The sequence below is a fragment of the Ranitomeya imitator genome, chromosome 8 (assembly GCF_032444005.1).
Source record: "Ranitomeya imitator isolate aRanImi1 chromosome 8, aRanImi1.pri, whole genome shotgun sequence".
In the NCBI taxonomy this organism is placed as follows: domain Eukaryota; kingdom Metazoa; phylum Chordata; class Amphibia; order Anura; family Dendrobatidae; genus Ranitomeya; species Ranitomeya imitator.
The window spans coordinates 154,402,561-154,423,116 of record NC_091289.1 but is presented as its reverse complement, the minus strand read 5'-3'; the positions used below and the strand labels follow the sequence as shown (position 1 = coordinate 154,423,116).

The 20,556-nt window shown below is 42.4% G+C and overlaps 1 protein-coding gene and 1 non-coding gene across 2 annotated transcripts in view; one reads left to right on the top strand and one right to left on the bottom strand.

Annotated features, from left to right (window-relative positions):
* Window positions 1–14,582, top strand: part of GCLM (glutamate-cysteine ligase modifier subunit) — a 29,463-nt gene extending 14,881 nt beyond the window's left edge. Inside the window, exons 3-7 of the mRNA XM_069737651.1 lie at window positions 849–933; window positions 1,218–1,274; window positions 7,678–7,880; window positions 8,172–8,286; window positions 11,283–14,582. Of these exons, the coding sequence (XP_069593752.1) occupies window positions 849–933; window positions 1,218–1,274; window positions 7,678–7,880; window positions 8,172–8,286; window positions 11,283–11,455 (633 nt within the window). The 3' untranslated portion in view covers window positions 11,456–14,582. The remainder of the gene's footprint in view (window positions 1–848; window positions 934–1,217; window positions 1,275–7,677; window positions 7,881–8,171; window positions 8,287–11,282) is intronic.
* A 5,588-nt stretch (window positions 14,583–20,170) lies between these two features.
* Window positions 20,171–20,255, bottom strand: TRNAR-UCU (transfer RNA arginine (anticodon UCU)). Its single transcript is given in 2 exon segments — window positions 20,171–20,206; window positions 20,219–20,255. It is a non-coding gene; the product is annotated as a tRNA-Arg (tRNA).
* Window positions 20,256–20,556: the final 301 nt, after the last annotated feature.

Below are 20,556 nucleotides of genomic sequence, written 5' to 3'. Positions count from 1 at the left end.
AATGCTCTTCTAGATAACTTTTCTACAGTCAGAATAGGGATCATTAGTTTAGGGTTTTTTGCCTTTGGTAAATTGTGAATATAGTTATACTGGCACTGACTCGATGACTTTCTACTGGATAGCTTTCTGGGCAAATGATGGTGAAGGGATGGGGAGGAGGTGAGCTGTGACCTCTGCAATCTAATATACAGTATAAGGAAACTACTGGTTATTGCAGATGGGTCTACAGAGGTACCTGTACAGAACAGGGAGGTTAGTCCAGTCTTTGTGGTTAGTTTTAAAATTGCAGTTTATTTCTAATACAGGAATATGGAAAATGAAGAAATTAAACGTCAGATTTCCTGGTGACTCACTTCTATTAAGTTTTTCTTTTTGAAAGCTCCTGAAAATGTGGCTTATAAAGTAATGGGAACATAGTTTTCTTAACTGATGTGGAGTTGAATGGCGCTGCTGGGCTGAGTATCTGGTATGCAGAAAGGCTTTGTCTGAGGCCAGACAGTTATTTTAACCGAGCCGTGACTTGTCTGACTGTATTAGGAGTTTGTGATTCCTCCAGTCTCTGTATTCAGTATTTAGCCAAGTGCATGATATTTTTATACCCATGTAACCATAGTCTGGGAAATGTATAGAGATGGAAGAAGCTATACACTTGCTCTACCTTCCTCCTCTTGAGATCCAGCATGTGTCATAATCCTGTTTCTTGGTGAAAATATGGCTAGAATGGTGTCATCAAATGGTCAAGTAATATGCAGTTTCTGTACATATCTACATTAATGGAAATAATCACCTTTCCCGTGCTAGTATATTCTTGTGATGGATCTAAATAATGAAGCTCTCATTTATTTTAGGAATCTCCAAATACACTCGAATGTGCCATGACCTTGGCACTGGAAACCATAAACCCTGAAGAGAGGGATGAAATGAAAGTGTCTGGTAAGTAGATGTATGAAACATTACCCACACTCTATAGCCGTCACTTCACCCCTCCTGACGCACGCTGTAATTAGACAAACATGTGCATGTCAGTAAGGAGTTGGTCAGAAGCCCGATCCGGCATGGTGGCTTCCACGTGGATCGTCAGCCTGAAATCTTGCCTATTTTGTCTACTGGTGTCTTTAGTCTGTTTTATGTATGGGGTTATCTACTGATCTAAACACTTCATATTTTATCTGACATGCCATCTATAACCAATATTTTGTTTCCTTTCCCTCCTAAAGTAAAGCTGTTTGTCTTGGGCGACGGCCTCTCGTCTATCAGACACGCTGTAGACATGGGTAAGTCTTATATTGGAGGGATGTTGTGAATCTTGGCGAGGCGACCCATGGGTCATGTAGCAGAACGTGGCACCATTGCAGTTGACACCAGCTGTGACTGTCTGATGGCTTGTCTCACTGAATGAGTTGGTTTTGATTGCCACGATTCATTTTGTTATATAATGTACTGAGGGAAAATACTGAGTGGGGGATAGGGATGCACTCCAGCCATTGTTTTAGGAATTTCATTTGTTTGGCACTTTGGTGTGCAGTAAAAAGGACCTGGCAACATGATTCCTCAGGTCTTGTGCTTTCACACCGAAATGTGACATTAAGTGTTAAACTGCAGGGATAGGAGTGAGCTCTGATCACTGTTAAAGGCCAGGTGCTGACTATAACACAGCAGCCATCTGTACAGGGTGTGCTCAGATCTGTTTGGGGGATATCAGGAAGGGACTAAAAGGCTCATCTTGATGAACAGTTGCTTGAGTAGATCTGTTGGAGGAAACTAACAAATCTGTATGTTTCCCTGGACAGGACTGAGTTGTAGACTACCATTTCCTATACAGGTGCTTTTTAAAGAGAAGGTGCCATTAAAAAACAAAACAAAAAAAACTCCCCAACATGTTCCCTGGTTCACCAATTTATTTGAGGGGGAAAAAAAAACACGCCGGTATGCTGTAGTCCACAAGACACTGTCCCTTGTTCACCTTTGTTTTCTTAAAAAAAAAAAAAAAAAAAAAAAAATTCACACGCAGGTTCGACAGTCAATGGCGTTTCCACAACAATGCCTGAATCCAAAGGCTATGGAGCCTTGTTCTGAGATCCAAGGGCTGTAGCAGCAGCCAGGAGTCATGGCGGCTCTGAAAGGGGTGACGTCAGTAACTACATCAGTCGATGGACCTTGCTGTATAATAGCACCATGTAGGGCATCCTTGTATGCCCCATCCATTCAATGCATAAAAAAAACAAAAAAAAAAAAACTTGTCCTTACCTGCCGTGTGCTCCATCACAGTCCACTGTTGGTCTTTTCAGAACATAGCCGATGGATTACCATATCTCCCTGCTGTGCCCTGAACAGGTTGGCGGTGATCGTGTGTATGGAAAACGAACAGGCTATAATCACTGCTGCCGCAGATGATCACCTGGAATCTGCGCTCCTGGGCACGTTCTCCCCACGGCAGCTCAGTGTGCGATGACTGGGGAAAATGAAGCCCACAGCAAACAGTAGCCCACGGAGATAATAGTAGTAATAGTAATAATAATAAAAATAGTAATAATAATAATTCCGTGGGCTACAACAAAATGGCCAAGATCTTCTCCCACTCTTGTGACCTGGACAGCCCAGGGGGCATGCTCAGGTCACAGCTAGAGGCAGGAGGGTCCCCAATACAAGAGATGCAGTTGGCGTCTGACCTCAGGCTCTTATGGCCAGGGGGTACCATAAGTGATGTGTGTAAGTGTCCTGCTCAGATACTTACACACCCGCAAATGACAATGGCAGCCCTCAGTGGCTAAAGTAAAAGTTACTAATTTAAAAAACCATTAAAGTTGTGCTTTTAATTTTGTATTAAAAAATGATCAATACAAAAACAAAAATCACAGTACCCTACCTTAACCCCTTACCGGCATCGGACGTACTATACCGTCCGATGCCGGCTCCCCTGCTTTGATGCAGGGCTCCGCGGTGAGCCCGCATCAAAGCCGGGACATGTCAGCTGTTTTGAACAGCTGACATGTGCCCGTAATAGGCGCGGGCAGAATCGCGATCTGCCCGCACCTATTAACTAGTTAAATGCCGCTGTCAAACGCAGACAGCGGCATTTAACTACCGCTTCCGGCCGGGCGGCCGGAAATGACGTCATCGCCGACCCCCGTCACATGATCGGAGGTCGGCGATGCTTGTACCTTGTAACCATAGAGGTCCTTGAGACCTCTATGGTTACTGATGACCGGTGGCTGTGAGCGCCACCCTGTGGTCGGCGCTCACAGCACACCTCCATTTCTGCTACATAGCAGCGATCAGCAGATCGCTGCTATGTAGCAGAGCCGATCGCGTTGTGCCTGCTTCTAGCCTCCCATGGAGGCTATTGAAGCATGGCAAAAGTAAAAAAAAAAAAAGTTTAAAAAAATGTGAAAAAAATAAGTTTAAATCACCCCCCTTTCGCCCCAATCAAAATAAATCAATAAAAAAAATATCAAATCTACGCATATTTGGTATCACCGAGCTCAGAATCGCCCGATCTATCAATTAAAAAAAAGTATTAACCTGATCGCTAAACAGCGTAGCGGGAAAAAAATTCGAAACGCCAGAATTACGTTTTTTTGGTCGCCGCGACATTGCATTAAAATGCAATAACGGGCGATCAAAAGAACGTATCTGCACCGAAATGCTTTCATTAAAAACGTCATCTCGGCACGCAAAAAATAAGCCCTCAACCGACCCCAGATCACGAAAAATGGAGACGCTACGAGTATCGGAAAATGGCGCCTTTTTTTTTTTTTTTTTTTTTTTTTTTTTTTTAGCAAAGTTTGGAATTTTTTTTTTACCACTTAGATAAAAAATAACCTAGTGATGTTAGGTGTCTATGAACTCGTACTGACCTGGAGAATCATAATGGCAGGTCAGTTTTAGCATTTAGTGAACCTAGCAAAAAAGCCAAACAAAAAACCAATGTGGGATTGCACTTTTTTTGCAATTTCACCGCACTTGGAATTTTTTTTCCCGTTTTCTCGTACACGACATGCTAAAACCAATGATGTCGTTCAAAAGTACAACTCGTCCCGCAAAAAATAAGCCCTCACATGGCCAAATTGACGGAAAAATAAAAGTTATGGCTCTGGGAAGGAGGGGAGCGAAAAACGAACACGGAAAAATGAAAAATCACCTGGTCATGAAGGGGTTAAAGGGCACCTGTCACCCCGAAAATCGCGGGTGAGGTAAGCCCACCGGCATCAGGGGCTTATCTACAGCCTTCTGTAATGCTGTAGATAAGCCCCCGATGTTACCTGAAAAAGGAGAAAAAGATGTTATACTATACTCACCCAGGGGCGGTCCCGCTGCTGGTCAGGTCGGATGGGCGTCTCCGGTCCGCTGCGGCGCCTCCAATCTTCTTTCCATGACGTCCTCTTCTGATCTTCAGCCACGGCTCCGGCGCAGGCGTACTTTGCTCTGCCCTGTTGAGGGCAGACAAAGTACTGCAGTGCGCAGGCGCCGGGCCTCTGACCTTTCCGGCGCCTGCGCACTGCAGTACTATCCTCTGCCCTCAACAGGGCAGAGCAAAGTACGCCTGCGCCGGAGCCGTGGCTGAAGATCAGAAGAGGACGTCATGGAAAGAAGATTGGAGGCGCCGCAGCGGACCGGAGACGCCCATCCGACCTGACCAGCAGCGGGACCGCCCCTGGGTGAGTATGATGTAACGTCTGTCTCCTTTTTCAGGTAACATCGGGGGCTTATCTACAGCATTACAGAATGCTGTAGATAAGCCCCTGATGCCGGTGGGCTTACCTCACCCGCGAATTTCGGGGTGACAGGTTCCCTTTAACCCCTTAATGACAGCCAATACATCTTTTAACTGACCTGAGATATAAGAGAATAGTCTCCCCATACAGGTAACAAGCCAGCATCTGTCGGCTGTCCACTATAGCTGACAACTTGCTGCATCAGCCACGATCAGTGTTGTCACCGTACATATCTGTTTAACCCCTTAGATGCTGCTGTCAATAGTGACTACATCATTATAAATAATTAACAGTGTGGGGGCTTCCTCTTTATCCCAATTGGTGCCCTCAGATCATGATTTTGTGGTCCTGATGTTTGCGATGGCAATTCATGGCCAAATAGCGGCCTTATAGTCTGATTGCTGGAGTAATCTGTTCAGAAGTTACTGACATTTAGATGGTAAAAATACACATTTTCATTTCTGTCATACCACTTTGCATTAATTCCTGTAAAGCACCTGAAGGGTTAATAAACTACCTGACAGTTTTCAATATGTCAGGGGGTGCTGTTTTTAAAATGGTATCACGTTTGGGGGTTTCCCAATATAAGGGACCACTAAAGCCAATTCAAACATGGATAAGTCCCTAAAAAAAAATAAATGTTGTAAATTTCCTTGAAAAATTGCTTCTACATTTTTATACCTCCTAAAATGCGAACAAAATAAAAGAACATTTTACAAATGGTGCTGATGTAAAGCAGACATGGGGGAAATGTTTATGAATGTTTTGCTGTGGTATGACTATCTGAACTAAAGTGAGAATCATTCAAAGTTTGAAAATTGCTAATTTTTTTTAACATTTTTCTCAAATTTTTGATATTTTTTTTTTTTATAAATAAACACAAAACATATTGACCTAAATTTACCATGATCATAAAGTATGTGTCACGAAAAACATTCTTAAAATCACTGGGATTTGTTGAAGCGTTGCAGAGTTATCACCACATCAAGTGACACTGGTCAGATTTCAAAAATTTGGCTCCGTCACTAAGGGGTTAAACTCAGATGGGCATATGCCTAACTTAAACACCCCCATGCTGTACTCCTCCATAGAGGTCCTCTTGTCGGGCATCTTGTTTGTAGAGTAAAAAGAGAACTCCATGTTCAACCAGTTATTTGGCCTGACCTCATTTGCACTTTTCTTTTTGCAAAGTCTATATTGAATACAGAGCTGGTGACGTAAGCCGCACAGAAAATAAACAGCGATTTAGCAGCTCTCGTGGCTGGCGTAGGTACAGAGGAGTCCATGCACACAACAGATTAACATGCGGTGATAATGCTGCATGCGAGTTCACCTTCCATGATCCTTGGCATGCCATTGTGACAGGATGCCGGGCCTGGGACACTGGAAACAGGACACGATAGATATTCTATATCTATGCTGTCAGGACCACAGGGGGCACTGAACTCCCCCCAACTCCCCACCAAAATGCTTCTAATACAGCGCTCCCCTATCTGGACACAGAGCCTCACCTATTATTCACACTGACCGAGATATCTCTCCTATTGATTCAAGGGCGTTACCTGGGTTTATCGAACTTTGACATTCTAGCACGTCAATCACTAGTCTGAACAGCAAAGGCATGGCACAGCAGAGGGTGTACCATGTGTATAGAAAATTAGCCACTACTCATAAGTGGCATAAAGACAATCCTTGGCTTTTTTTTTTTTTTTTTGCCTCATTCCAGAAATAAAAACCCGAGCAAGTTGTTTTTTTTTTTGTTTTGTTTTTTTTTAACTTTTGTATTGTACACTAGGGGTGTCATTAAAGCAATGATGTGATTAAGGACAGTGTGGAACACGTAAGAGGTGTTCTCTTAAAATCCTGATGACTCTGAATAAATAGGGACGTTGAGTATAAGATTTCTGTACTGCTCCACACTTGTCTGAGTTTAGACTCTTTGCACAATGTTGCAGCTTACATTAAAAAGGTTATTTGGCGACATCCAGAGCAATGCCCTCACTTTGATATGGAAACTCCTTTCAGGTGCTGCTGTTAGTTTATGGCATAAAGGTTCTTCCCATTTTACAGGCTGAGATTGGAATAAAAACTTCTAGATCCTGGCCTCCAAAGGCATGACTCGGCATATAAAGCCAGTCAGCTATATTCCGTTTGCTAATTTTCTTTAACACCCAACCATTACTGTGGATTTCTGCAACCTGAAATTTTATGTGAATAAAAATCTATTTCATTAGGCAAAGTGCACAGTACAACGGTGCTGGCTCTGTACACTGCCCCTGATTCCCAGGAACTAGATGCAGTTACCATCTTGGGCATGTAAAGTGCAAATAACCTTTCAAATATTCTAATCATTTCATAGATGACATAAGTGGATGCAGGATTCTAGAAAATGGTGTCCATTGTCATCGTAGCTATTCGCTTCGAGTCGCCGAGATTACAGTTCCAGAAACCTCTTTTGGGTAAATGTGGCACTGTCTCAATGGGGGTGAGGAAATGGTCTAATTTAATACAAGGTCTTTAAAGGTGTCCTACAAAGTTTGAAAATGATTCCTGATCTGACTTTGGGACCCCCACTGATCCTGAGACTAGGGCTCTGAAGTGTTGATATGAGTGGAGACTGAGCATGCACACCACCACCACTCAATCCATTCACAATGGGAGTGCCAAAGACCAGCCAACCATGGCAATGTGGTTCCAGCAGTCATACCTCCAGTAATAGGGGATACCCCCTATCAATGGATCGGGAAGTTAACTTCCAAACTTGGTACACCCCCTTTAAAGTTAAAAAAAAACAAAAAACCCTGGTGTCATACTCACTGCAGAGATGTGGGCACCTAAAGGGGGCAAGGTGACCAGCAGTTGCGTTTTTTTTTTGTTTTTGTTTTTTTAAACTAATGCTTTGTCTGTCTCCAGTCAGAGTCCTATTTTTGTCTTCCTCATTCATGTAACCTTGTTCCCCCAGCCTGTTCCACCCTCGCGGTTACCCAGTTGGATTCTGTGATCATAGCGCCACCTCCTTTGGAAGATGGAGTCACGCTTACCTTGGAACACTTGCAGCCTTACTGGAGGGAACTGGAAAGTCTGGTACAAGACAATAAAGTAGTTGCTATAGGGACATCGGATTTAGATAAACCACTCTTGGAACAGCTTTACCTCTGGGCACAGGTGAGGCTTGGCATCCAGCGCTAGTCACTAGGTTTAAGGTTGTAAGCCATGTAATTGCACGCAATCTGAGATTCCTGATTTTTCTGCCAAAACATGTTGTACTTTGTGTGCGGCTAAGATATAATGTACTTAGTTGTGTGTGTGTGTGTGTGTGTGTGTGTGTGACGTCTTGTTTCCGACTTTGTAAGTATGATTCTGTGGCCATGCTCTAGCACAAATTGGGATAAATTTAGCAATGTTTACATGTGGCTACTTCCAACATTTTCTAAGTAACTTTTTTTTTTTTTATAGATAAAGCCTAGTAGTAACCAAGTGAACCTGGCTTCGTGCTGCATTATGCCTCCAGACCTAACGGCCTTTGCAAAGCAGCTTGATATTCAGCTATTAACACACAGCGATTCCAAAGGTGAGCGAGCTGTCTATAGGAGTCTGTACATGTAGGAGAATTCATCTGCGTCACAAACTGTAATGTATGGTAGGCTTCATTAACCACCATCAGTCACTAAGTGAACGTCTCCTGAATGGAGCTGATCTGCAGTACCTGGCTGTGGTGAGGTCTTGTGCAATGTTTACAACCAGCTGGTAATGGCTGAGCGGTGGATCCCCATCAATCTTGTAGTAATGACCTGATCTAAGGATGGTATGGTAGTTATCAGTTGTATTCTTGGGAGATGGGATGACTAAAAAAAAGTTATATTTTATATTTCTGGTACCTTTGGCCCGTATTCATCAAGGGAACTTTGGCATAAATTGCTTTGATAAGTTGCAAAACCTCTTTCCCGCTTTTGGCAGGATGTGAAGGTATTTAATTGACTAGCTGTGGCATTCACCATGCCAGAAATCTTTCCAGCCCTTGAATGAAGTAAGATTTCTGGCGTAGGTCTTCGAGGCACATGCGGTGGGTTGCGACACTCTTGGTTCATGAAGAGGCAAAAGGTCCGACTCCACCACACCTCCAAGTCTGCAAGAAAATCAGAGGCATTTTGCTATTGCTGGAACTTCTGATTTATTAGTGTTCTATTAGGAGTCACTGACTCGGATCCATTCTCCTGTTGACTGATGTGTTATTGATGTTGCATCTCTAACTTGATTCTTCATTCACTGGGTGATCAATTAGGAGTCATGGCATGTGCCATCACGTTATGGACTGACAGATTAAAAATGAAACCTCTCAGATGCAGTTCAAGTGTGACTTTCAGGTTTAAGGCTGCCGTCACACTAGCAGTATTTGGTCAGTATTTTACATCAGTATTTGTAAGCCAAAACCAGGAGTGGGTGATAAATGCAGAAGTGGTGACTTGTTTCTATTATACTTTTCCTCTATATGTTCCACTCCTGGTTTTGGCTTACAAATACTGACCATATACTGCTAGTGTGACGGCAGCCTAAGGGGTTGAACAAAAATCCTATGAAAAACTTGGGATTTGCAACCACTTTTCTACAAAGCCTCCTTATTTGATGGGTTCAAATAATTGGCCAAATTAACTTTATCCTAAATAAAACATTAATTTTTAATACTTTTGTAGAGACTCCTTTGCAGGCAGTGACTGCCTTGTGATGTCGAAACGCTGGGTTTCCTTCTTTGTGACGCTTGCCAGGCCTTTACTGCGGCTGACTTAGGTTGTTGCTTGTTTGTGGATTGGTTTGCCTTAAGCATGTGAAACACTGATGGGGGTTGAGATCTGGTGATTGACTCGGCCATTGCAGAATATTCCACTTTTTTGCCTTAAAATCCTAAGTGTTTTGCAGTGTTTTTGGGTCATTGGACAGCACTTCACAGTGCAGATGGACAATCAACCTTGCTAGCTCTTTTTGTTGGTTTGTTTTTATTGTGCAAAAGATTGCCCTGCACACTTGAGAATTCATCCGGCTGCTTGTCTTCAGTCACCTCAATAAACACTAGTGACCCAGTGTCATTGGAAGCCATGCATGCCTCCACCATCACACTGCCTCCACCGTGTGTTTGAAGGATGTGGTGTGCTTTGGATCATGAACCGTTCCAAGCCTTCTCAATACTTTCTTTTTACCATCATTCTGGTACAGGTTTTTCTCTCATGCTTTTACAAAACTGGGCTGGCTTCTTTAGATGTTTGGCCTAATGTGGTCTTTCTATTTTTAAGGCTGATTAATGAGAGGTGGAGTTTGATGGCCACTTCTCTATTACTAGCACCAGGGCTTGAGGCCTGCTGTTTTTGGACAAGTAACTGCTGACGTACATCCCAAGCTCAATTACCTCAATTGCCTTTGCTCGTCCTGATTTTTGCCCTTGGGCGTTGGCAAAGTGCCAAATCAGAGCACCTCATGTGACGTGCTACTTCTGGGGGTGGCTGTGGACTGGTATTTTTAGGCTCGGAAGAGCCCATTAACCATGGACCTTCACATCCTGATTTGTCCATCTGTCTGCTTTACCTTTGCTGGTTACTAAAATGGTGGAGGGGAGCATATATGCATGGGTATGTGTTAAACTGCACATCTTCACTACAAAATTTATTACTTCTATTCTAACACACACACACACACACACACACACACACACACACACACACACACACACACACGAAAACCACAGCTAACAGAAAACCACTTCGATAACAAAAGCTGACTCAGAGCTGTAGTTATCTCATCTTAAAGTTGAGTCTACACTTTAGGCCCATATTGATTATTTAACTAACTTGAATCTACTATATAATTGTCTAAGGGTCCCTTCTGTCTGCCCTTCTGTCTGCCCTTGCAAAACTCCCACGACCAATCAGCGACGGGTGCAGTCCGGCGGCAACATGGCCACTCCTTCCTCCCCGCAGTCAGTGCACGCTCCGTACTCTCCTCCAGTCAGCGCTAATGGACCGCATTATGCTGCAGTGTAACGCACTCCATTAACGCTGCTATTAACCCTATGTGACCATCTTTTTTTACTATTGATGCTGCCTATGCAGCCTCAATAGTAAAAAGATCTAATGTTAAAAATAATTTAAAATAAAAAATCATCCATATACTCACATTCCGGCGACACTCCGGTGACCAGTCCATGCAAGCGGCAGGTTCCGGTGGCAAAGATGGTATGCGACAAGGACCTGCCATGACGTCACGGTTATGTGACCGACGTCATCACAGGTCCTGCGCCCATACCAACCCTGGCACCGGAAGCTGCCGGGTGCACCACATGCCGGGACTTCAACGGAGGGTGAGTATGTTTGTATTTATTTTAAGTCTGTATACTACATGGTTCTATACTGTGTACTCCGTCGCTGTGCAATATACTACATGGACATGCATATTCTAGAATACCAGATGGGTTAGAATCGGGCAACCATCTAGTGGTTTAATAAATGGTTAATGAGACAACTTGTCAGGGTCCAAATTTCTGGATCTAACTTTATATACTTCATATTTGTGTTCACACAGAAATCTTATCTGAAGAAAGTTTTCAAGACGCTCTTAAAGAAGGCATCCAAGGAGCACAAGTGGATGGCTGGTCACCAGAATGGGTCTTGCGCTATTCTGTCATTGTGAAAACCCGTGGAATTATAAAATCAAAAGGCTACATTATACAAGCGCAGAGGAAAGCTCCCCACTAACAAGCTGCAGATCCATAACAAACCACTGACTGGTTATTGGCCCACCAACAGTATACTAAAGACCAAAAAATGAACACGTGTACACAGGTTCCCAGACGATATCTGCAGCCAGAAGGTTTACAAACTGGAAATTATGGAGCATGGCAACTGTGCGTCCATTATGCTAGAAGTTAGTGCCACTTACACCGGAGCCAACTAGTGATCTAATGTCTACGTTGTAATGTGCTTGTAAGATCTGTCATGGATATGTAGTGTATACATCTAGCGGGCATAATCCCTCAATATTACACTAGAGCAGGAGTTGTCAGTTTCCTACAATAACGGGATGCACTCTACCACGAGACTCGTACACAACTTTGGCATGCAAACATGGTAATATTAACTTGCAGGATTTTAATCTTGTCTTTCTGATATTGATAAAACTGAGAACCTCCTTAGACATTCCTACACTATGTAGAGTTGCATTACTAGATGGCCAGGAAGATCTTGAGATGGCGGCAATGTACTTTGAAGGTTTTATTGCTTTTTTTTATCTTTGTCTTTCACCATAATGACCTTAGTGCTCAGATATGAAAAATACTTCCTTCGTTATTTAGCTGATGTTTACTTTTATTCTTGGTCCATGTTAGACATTTTTAAAGGGAACCCTTTGTGAGGGGTGGTCAACTTTCCTGAGGAGCCACATGAGATCATGACCCTTGTGGAATCCCAAACCAATGGGCTGAAACGCTGCACAACTTAATATTTTATCACTGTCTAGTTGCTAATGTACTCTTACCGTAGAATTTACTGCTTTTTATAAATCATTCTGCTTTTGTTCAGCACTTGTACCTTAATCCACAGCCTCACTCATTCACTATGCCTCTCAAACACCATATGATGCCCCCATGCACCATGACTTCTCCACACATACACTGCATAGGCTCAAACATTTTGGCTCTCATAGTCCCACATTGAGATCCTCCCATCCACAGTATGCCTCCACAACCCCCCAAACACCATATGATGGTCCTCACAGCCACACATGATGGCCATCCCAAACACAATAGGACAGCCCTTATAGCTAGACACATATTCATCCACCCCACACTGTAATGCCTCCCAAGCAATGATTGCCCTCACTGCAAGACAGTGTGCACACAGAAGCTCCCACCCATAGTATAATGCCTCCACAGACACACACGATGATGGCCCTCACAGCGCCGCACACACGATGATGGCCCTCACAGTGCCGCACACACTATGATGGCCCTCACAGCGCCGCACACATATTCACCCCCCCCCACATTGTAGTGCCTCCCATACAATGACCCTCACAGCCAGACATATTATGGTGCCCCCACAATTAGACTGCCAAACTACTCACTCAGCCCCATTCCACCTTGGTATTGCTGCAGACTGAGGCTTCACTCTGCAGGTGTGATTCAGTGTCCTTGTACCTGCAGTGCAGACTGATGCGTAGGCTAATTAGTGCAACAGGGAGCCGACTAACTCATTCTGCTACTGCATCCAACTAATGGTATCTGCATCCCATGAATGCAGATATGGCTATGTGCACACTTAAGAAAAGTGCAGAATTTTCTGCACAAAATCCGCAGCTCCTGGCAGAATCAGCAGCTGCGGAATTGCTGCAGATTTTCTGCAGATTTTGCCACTGGATTTTTAACATGGGAGGGGTGCAGAAACGCTGCAGATCCGCACAAGTGACATGCACTTCTTTGAAATCGCCGCAATTCCGCACTGATTTTTCCACACAATCTGCACAGCTTCCCCCCCATAAAATAACATTATACTGTACATCAGTGCGGATCTGCAGCGTTTCTGCGCAAAAAAATCTGCAGATCCGCATCGTGTGCACATAGCCATAAAGTCAAGCCACTGGGTGAGGGGCGGTGGTGCTGTTCATCACACCCTATTATCGCAAGCAGTGTCAGATGTGACCAGCTGGTCGCAGTCTGCTTTGTGCCTACCAGTAAATGTGTAGAAAAGAGTCCTGACCTCTACATGATGGCTGACGTTGGAGGTTAAGATATATATTCTTATTAACCCTTTTATAGTTGTCGTCATGCAGGGAATGTCTTTGACTTGCCCTGGAATATTAGATGTGAGCGTACTTAACTTTCTAAACCTCCTTTTATTAAATGCAGTTTTTGCAGAAAATAAATGAGCACATAATCTGTTTAAGCCCCCAGACTGGTGTGCAGAGTGCTCTGGAGCATGTTACATATTGGGCCCATCCTGCTGGGTTACTGTGACTGTGGTTGGATTTCTGTGTTCCCCATCTATATGGGACTCTGCTGTGTCCAGTTAGCTGTTCTAGTGATGCTACCGTATTTTATTTTTTACAAAGTTGAAGATTCAATTGTCTTAAAAATATATATATATTTTTTTTAACCAGGGTGTATATGTATATTCTGCAAGAGCTCAACAGCTGCAAAGTCTGATAATTGTAAAATAATGTTTGACTATACAAGTAATTTTTTTTTTTTTATACATTCAGTTGTCCGGAGATTGTAGCACAGCGTACAAAGATTGTATTAAATTCAATGGCTTTCCACCCTCCCAAAAAACAGTACTAGAGTGCAGCTGAGCTGCAATATCTGACAGCGGGTGGTATGTCTACAAGAAACGTTTGTTTTGGGGTTTATTAGTTTTTTTTTTTTTGTTTTTTGTTAAACTTGTACAACTCAATTCATCCATGCTTGTCTGGATCTTGCAAACATGGGACTAGACTTGGGTAATGGATCACAATTGCATATAACCCATCAAATATTATATATATATATATATATATATATATATATATATATATATATATATATATATATATATATATATATATATATATATATATATGTGTAAAATAAATTAAATACTTCCCCCTCGATTGCTTTGTAGGATGTCTTGGTGAGATTCATCCTAACCTCCTCAATGGCCGCACTGATCGGGCCGCTTGTGTGCATTAAGCCTCTTGTGTATATCGTATCTCAATCTCTGGAGAAAATTAACAATTAATAGGTTTCCACTGTTTTGTGTTCATATTTGGTTTGTATATTTGATTCTGTAGAATTACTTCAATTTTTTTTTCTCTCCCTTTACTTGAAATAAACTGATCCTGGAAAATGTATTTGGTCAGTGTCACTACTTTTGTGATCAGATTGTATCCGCCACTATTTACACGCTGTCTTGGAAGCCAAATACTGACGCCTCCCCAGGTGATGCCCTGTGTAATTGTGGTGATGGGATTGCAGAAATATATATATTTGGCAAACTGGTGAATAGTAAATGGCTCACCCTAGTATGATGTGGGGTCACTTCCCTACATGCATAATGGGAGCTCTTCAAGTGTTTTCTGTGCTGCCCAACAAATGTGGGAGGGAGAAAATGCAGCGTGAGCATTAAGAGAATATTTCCGGAATAGCCAGTAAGTGACAGCGGTGCATAAAGGTAAGTGCAAACCGTGAGATGCAACACTGGCCAAAGTGGGCCATGAATAACCTCAATGAGATCAGTATAGTGACACTGGTCATTGCCACACGCTGGGTATTTATCTTACTGTGCACAGCAAATACAAGGATAACTTACAAAATTCAGCACAACACCTGACATGTTTTGCCTATTGCTTACTCATGGGTGATTTGTCAGGATAATGTGAATCCTGCCTTACAATGGAGCAAGTGACTGACCCTGGCATCTGATGTGTGACGTGAATATTCCCTAAGGCAGGGGTGGGAACCTCAGTCCCACAGGCCATTTATGGCTCTCTATAACCTCTTCTCCAGCCCCTGAGGACCACTGCTAGGGCTGGCAGCTGTTTGACGGCCACCAGCCCTTTAATTTCTTCTTGCTCTGTGATCATGTGCACGCAGCGTTCACTACTGAATGCTGACACACATGGAATGAAAGATTGTCCTGACACCAGGGCCGGCATGTAACTTGTGGGAAAAGTTGGTGTACGATTTGTGCAACCCCCAAAGGATGGTATAAATACCCACCCCTGCAGAATCAAAACTGACTATCCCTATTTTATCTGGCCATTAGTCAGGCCCAAATTACAGGGAACACTGCAAGATGCTCCAGTCTGGGTGCTTTATGGCCCAAGTGAAATGGGGCATAAGTGTGTGGGGTGGGTTTTTTTTTTTTTTTTTTGTTTTGTGTGGGTCTAAAGCACCTGAATGTCACACAGCATGTTTTTTATAGCCCTTTTATTTTCCAGTTTTAGAATGTCAGCTATTATCTGGTCAGTCTGCAAAAAAAAAAGGAAAACCCCAAATGCAGAATTCTTTTAAAACAAAATTGCATAAAACTTCACTTTTTGGTTTCTCACTGTTCCCTTTTGACTCGGGTTAAAAAAAAAAAAAAGCTGACAGTCCTAACTGTACAGTCGGTGTAGAAATTTTATTTTGTTCCAGTAAAATCCACCATCCAAACACTACTAGGTAGGATGTGCGGAGTATTGCAATCTCAGTGCAGAGCCAGGGTAGGCTGAGGAGGCCGGAGCTGCAGCCAGCGGGGGGCGAGGAGAGTTAAGGATTTGATGATTTCTTTATGTATGGGGGACTATGTGGTGCCAATAATATACTATATACTACATAGTATAAATTAAAAACTTTTGAAATGTTTTTGTAAGCACCAAACATATGATCAAGGGGGGGAAAAAATTTGGGACAACTAATGTAAAGATAATACCTTTATTGACGAGAGTGGTATAGGAGGGTAGCACCACATACAAAGAGGTGCCGGCACATAATGAAAAAGGAAACTTAACTATGCACAATATAAACATTAAAAACCGAACCACTGGGTAAGTAGTAGAACAGTACATGTGAACATGGGTATATAAATATATACCAGCATAGAACAATAAATCATATGGCAGTAGCCTGAAAGAACAAAGGATTAGTGTCCCACAATGCCAATGTGAGAGACAAACTGGTGAAACTCTATTAGAATGCAGTTTCTATAAGGTAGAAGATGGAGGTGTGCATAAAGAGGCCAGATTAATTACCGCAGTGGTTCACAATTCTGGTGCAGCGCCCACCTTGACGCGCATTTCAGAGCGTGTCCTTTGTCAGATGTTGTTCTTGGTGAGATTTGCACTCCTGGCCAGTGTCGGACTGACGTGCTAAGGGCCCACCAGTAACATTGGCTTGGGGGGGGGAGGGTCACTTTTCACCTGCATACAAATAATACACTACCCTCGTTCACAAATTTACCTATATCTCTATATAATAAACTGGATAGTTTGGTTAATGAATGATGAGATGCTGCCTTTTTTTTCTGTACAGAGTGATTCAATTGAATTATGCCAAATAATGCCCATGTGGTGGGATTGGGGGCCCAGATCTGCACAGGGGCCCACCGGGAGATTGCCCTGTTAACCTATGGGCCAGTCCGAGCCTGCTCCTGACCCCAGAGCTGCAAAGTAAGGTCGTAGTCAGGCAGCTATAAATCAGACCGAGATCGGACTGTAATGCACAGACTGGACGGTGGGTCTTCTGACTCAAGTGACAGCTTCATATACAACCACTGGCAAAACTATGTAATCACTGGCCTTGGAGGATGTTCATTCAGTTGTTTAATTTTGTTGAAAAAAAAAAAGCAGATCAGACATGGCACAAAACTGAAGTGATTTCAAATGGCAACTTTCTGGCTTTAAGAAACACTAAAAGAAATCAAGAACAAAAAATGTGGTAGTCAGTAATGGTTACTTTTATTAACCAAGCATAGGGAAAAAATATGGAATCACTCTGTGAATTTTAATTCCCAACACTAACACCTGCATCAAATTAGATCTGCCCGTTATTCTGCATCTAAAAAAGAGTGATCTCACCTTGGAGAGCTCTTGCACCAAGTGGACTGACATGAATCATGGCTCCAACATGAGATGTCAATTGAAACAAAGTAGAGGATTATCAAACTCTTAAGAGGGTAAATCATCATACAATGTTGCAAAAGATGTTGGTGGTTCAGTCAGCTGTGTCTAAAATCTGGACCAAATACAAACATGGGAAGGTTGTTAAAGGCAAACATACTGGTAGACCAAGGAAGACATCAAAGTGTCAAGACGGGAAATTTAAAGCAATATGTCTCCAAAACAGGAAATGCACAATAAAACAAATGAGGAACGAATGGGTGGAAACTGGCGTCAACATCTATGACCGAACTGTAAGAAACCGCCTAAAGGAAATGGCATTTACATACAGAAAAGCTAAATGAAAGCCATCGTTAACACCTAAACAGAAAAAAAAACAAGGTTACAATGGGCTAAGGAAAAGCAATCGTGGACTGTGGATGACTGGATGAAAGTCATATTCAGTGATGAATCACAAATCTGCGTTGGGCAAGGTGATGATGCTGGAACTTTTGTTTGGAGATTTATAAAGATGACTGCCTGAAGAGAACATGCAAATTTCCACAGTCATTGATGATATTGGGCTGCATGTCAGGTAAAGGCACTGGGGAGATGGCTGTCATTACATCTTCAATAAATGCACAAGTTTATGTTGATATTTTGGACACTTATCAATTGAAAGGATGTCTGGGGATGATGAAATCATTTTTCAAGATGATAATGCATCCTGCCATAGAGCAAACACTGTGCAAACATTCCTTGAAAAAAGACACATAAGGCAATGTCATGGCCTGCAAATAGTCCGGATCTCAATCCAATTGAAAATCTTTTGTGGAAGTTGAAGAAAATGTTCCATGACAAGGCTCCAACCTGCAAAGCTGATCTGGCAACAGCAATCAGAGAAAGTTGGATGCAGATTGATGAAGATTCCTGTGTGACACCATTAAGTCCATGCCTCAGAGACTGCAAGCTGTTATAAAAGCCAGAGGTGGTGCAACAAAATACTAGTGATGTTTTGGAGTGTTTTTTGTTTGTTTTTTCATGATTCCATAATTTTTTCCTCAGAATTGAGTGATTCCATAATTTTTTTCCATATGCTTGGTTATTAAAAAGTAACCATTACCAAACTACATTTTTTATTCTTGATTTCTTTTAGTGTTTCTTAAAGCCAGAAAGTTGCCATTTGAAATGACTTTAGTTTTGTGCCATGTCTGTGATCTGCTTTTTTTTTTTTTTTCTACAAAATGAGACAACTGAATGAACATCCTCCAAGGCCGGTGATTCCATCATTTTTGCCAGGGGTTGTATTTCTGTGAAGCTGTCACGCTCTAGTAGGAAGAGCTGCCGACCAGTCTGTGGGCTGCGCTCCAATTTCGGTCTGATTTATAGGGTCGTCTGACTGGTTAGAAAGAGACCTCCGGGCTCCTGTCCGGCTGCCATAGATGACGATGCAAAACGTTTGCAACATTTCAAACAGTAGTATGATAGATTCCTAGCACTGGCTTTTTTTTTTCACAGTTGAAGACAATCCTGTGACATTTTAAAGGTATATATATATTTTTTTTTTATTTATTTTTTTTCTACTCTAAGCCTAAGTTCCCACAATGAGTTCTTGGTGTTCTTTCGATGCTGCAGCTTTTCTAGTGGGTGGGCTTTTCTTGCTTTTTGGTATTTCGCACTTAAAGGGAACCTGTCAGCCGATTCATTCTACTTACACCGTGGGCATGATTATATTGAAATTGGCTTTGATAAAGCAGCTGGAGCCCATAGCCAGAGAGAGCATTCTGCCATCGCCCTTGGCCGTCTCTCTCCAGCAGCTGTCATAAGGAGAGAGCGGTCATCCACCTGCAGCGGCGCTGGGAAGAGCCGGCCAGGGCCGAGGATGGATAGTTGCCGGCTATGGTCAGCGATCGGATCATCAAAGTATATTTTAATGTGAGTATGGCCATGGTCCAATATTCGCGGTTCATCGTACTGGGCACCATGGATCTCCTGATGATTCTCTTTAACTAAAACCACTTTGTTTTTTTTTAATCATGACACTTAGTTTTTATACAACGTTATTAATAAAATCATGTGCGGAAAATGGTTTTTTTTTTCATGGGGTTTTTGCTGCAGAAACGTACTAAAGGCTGATGAAGGAACTGTGCTTCCGAAACGCGCGTCGGGGTGCACACAATCAAGTATCTGGCGGTCTTGGAATATTTCCCCCATTTTTAGAAGTACCGTAAGTGGCATTTTGATTGCATCTGCATACAGCACTTTTTCTAATGCACTTTTTTTTAAGCAGGTAGCATTTGAATAACTTTGCACTTTTTGTCCCTCAATATGAACTTTTGGGATTCTATATGATTGATTATTTTTTATTCTTCATTTTCATAACTGATCAGCCTCATGGATATTGCATCTTGATTTGTGCACATATTAATATAATAATAATAATCTTTATTTTTTTTTATTTTTTATATAGCGCTAACATATTCCGCAGCGCTTTACAGTTTTGCACACATTAACATATTGAAGATATATACATATACTTACATGATTTTATTGTAAAAATTGTATTGTTTCCTCCCTATTGCCATTAAATAAAATTGATATAATTATTAAATTACTCCCTGTCACTTTTTCATGGATCCGGTTTATGCTTAGTGCATGCTTTTTGTTTTTTGTTGTTTTTTTAAATCTATGGGGAAAATCTGCTCATCTGATGCAGATTTACCGCAAGAGAAACAGACACGTTGCAGGTGTCAAAAATCTAGTCGCAGGATAAAGATGGAAGAAACAAAATCACTTTTCACCAGCGAAGGAGTTAATAATAAAAAACGCTAATAAAATTAAAAAAAAAAAAAAAAAAGTCCCGACTCCGCCGGGACTCGAACCCGGAACCTTTGAATCGCTTCCTCCACTAGAAGTCCAATGCGCTATCCATTGCGCCACGGAGCCACCTGTTGGATTCGGGGGACATCACACACATCAGCTCAGCAGCATGTCAGTGTAGCAGCACGTAACCTTATATGGTGGCCGCCAGTCTCATGATGGTGCTCTGATCCCCTCACAGACAGTAATGAAGGCGAACAGAGCGACGGAACATTTACCAACACAGGAATGCGAGGCCAACGGGATTGCGCAATGGATAAAGAGTAGCGCATGCGCGCTGAGTCGCGGATAAATACGCATGCGCATTATTATGCAACTACTAGAGCACCATACAGTTGTGTGATTTTTTTTCCCCTCAAAGTATGTA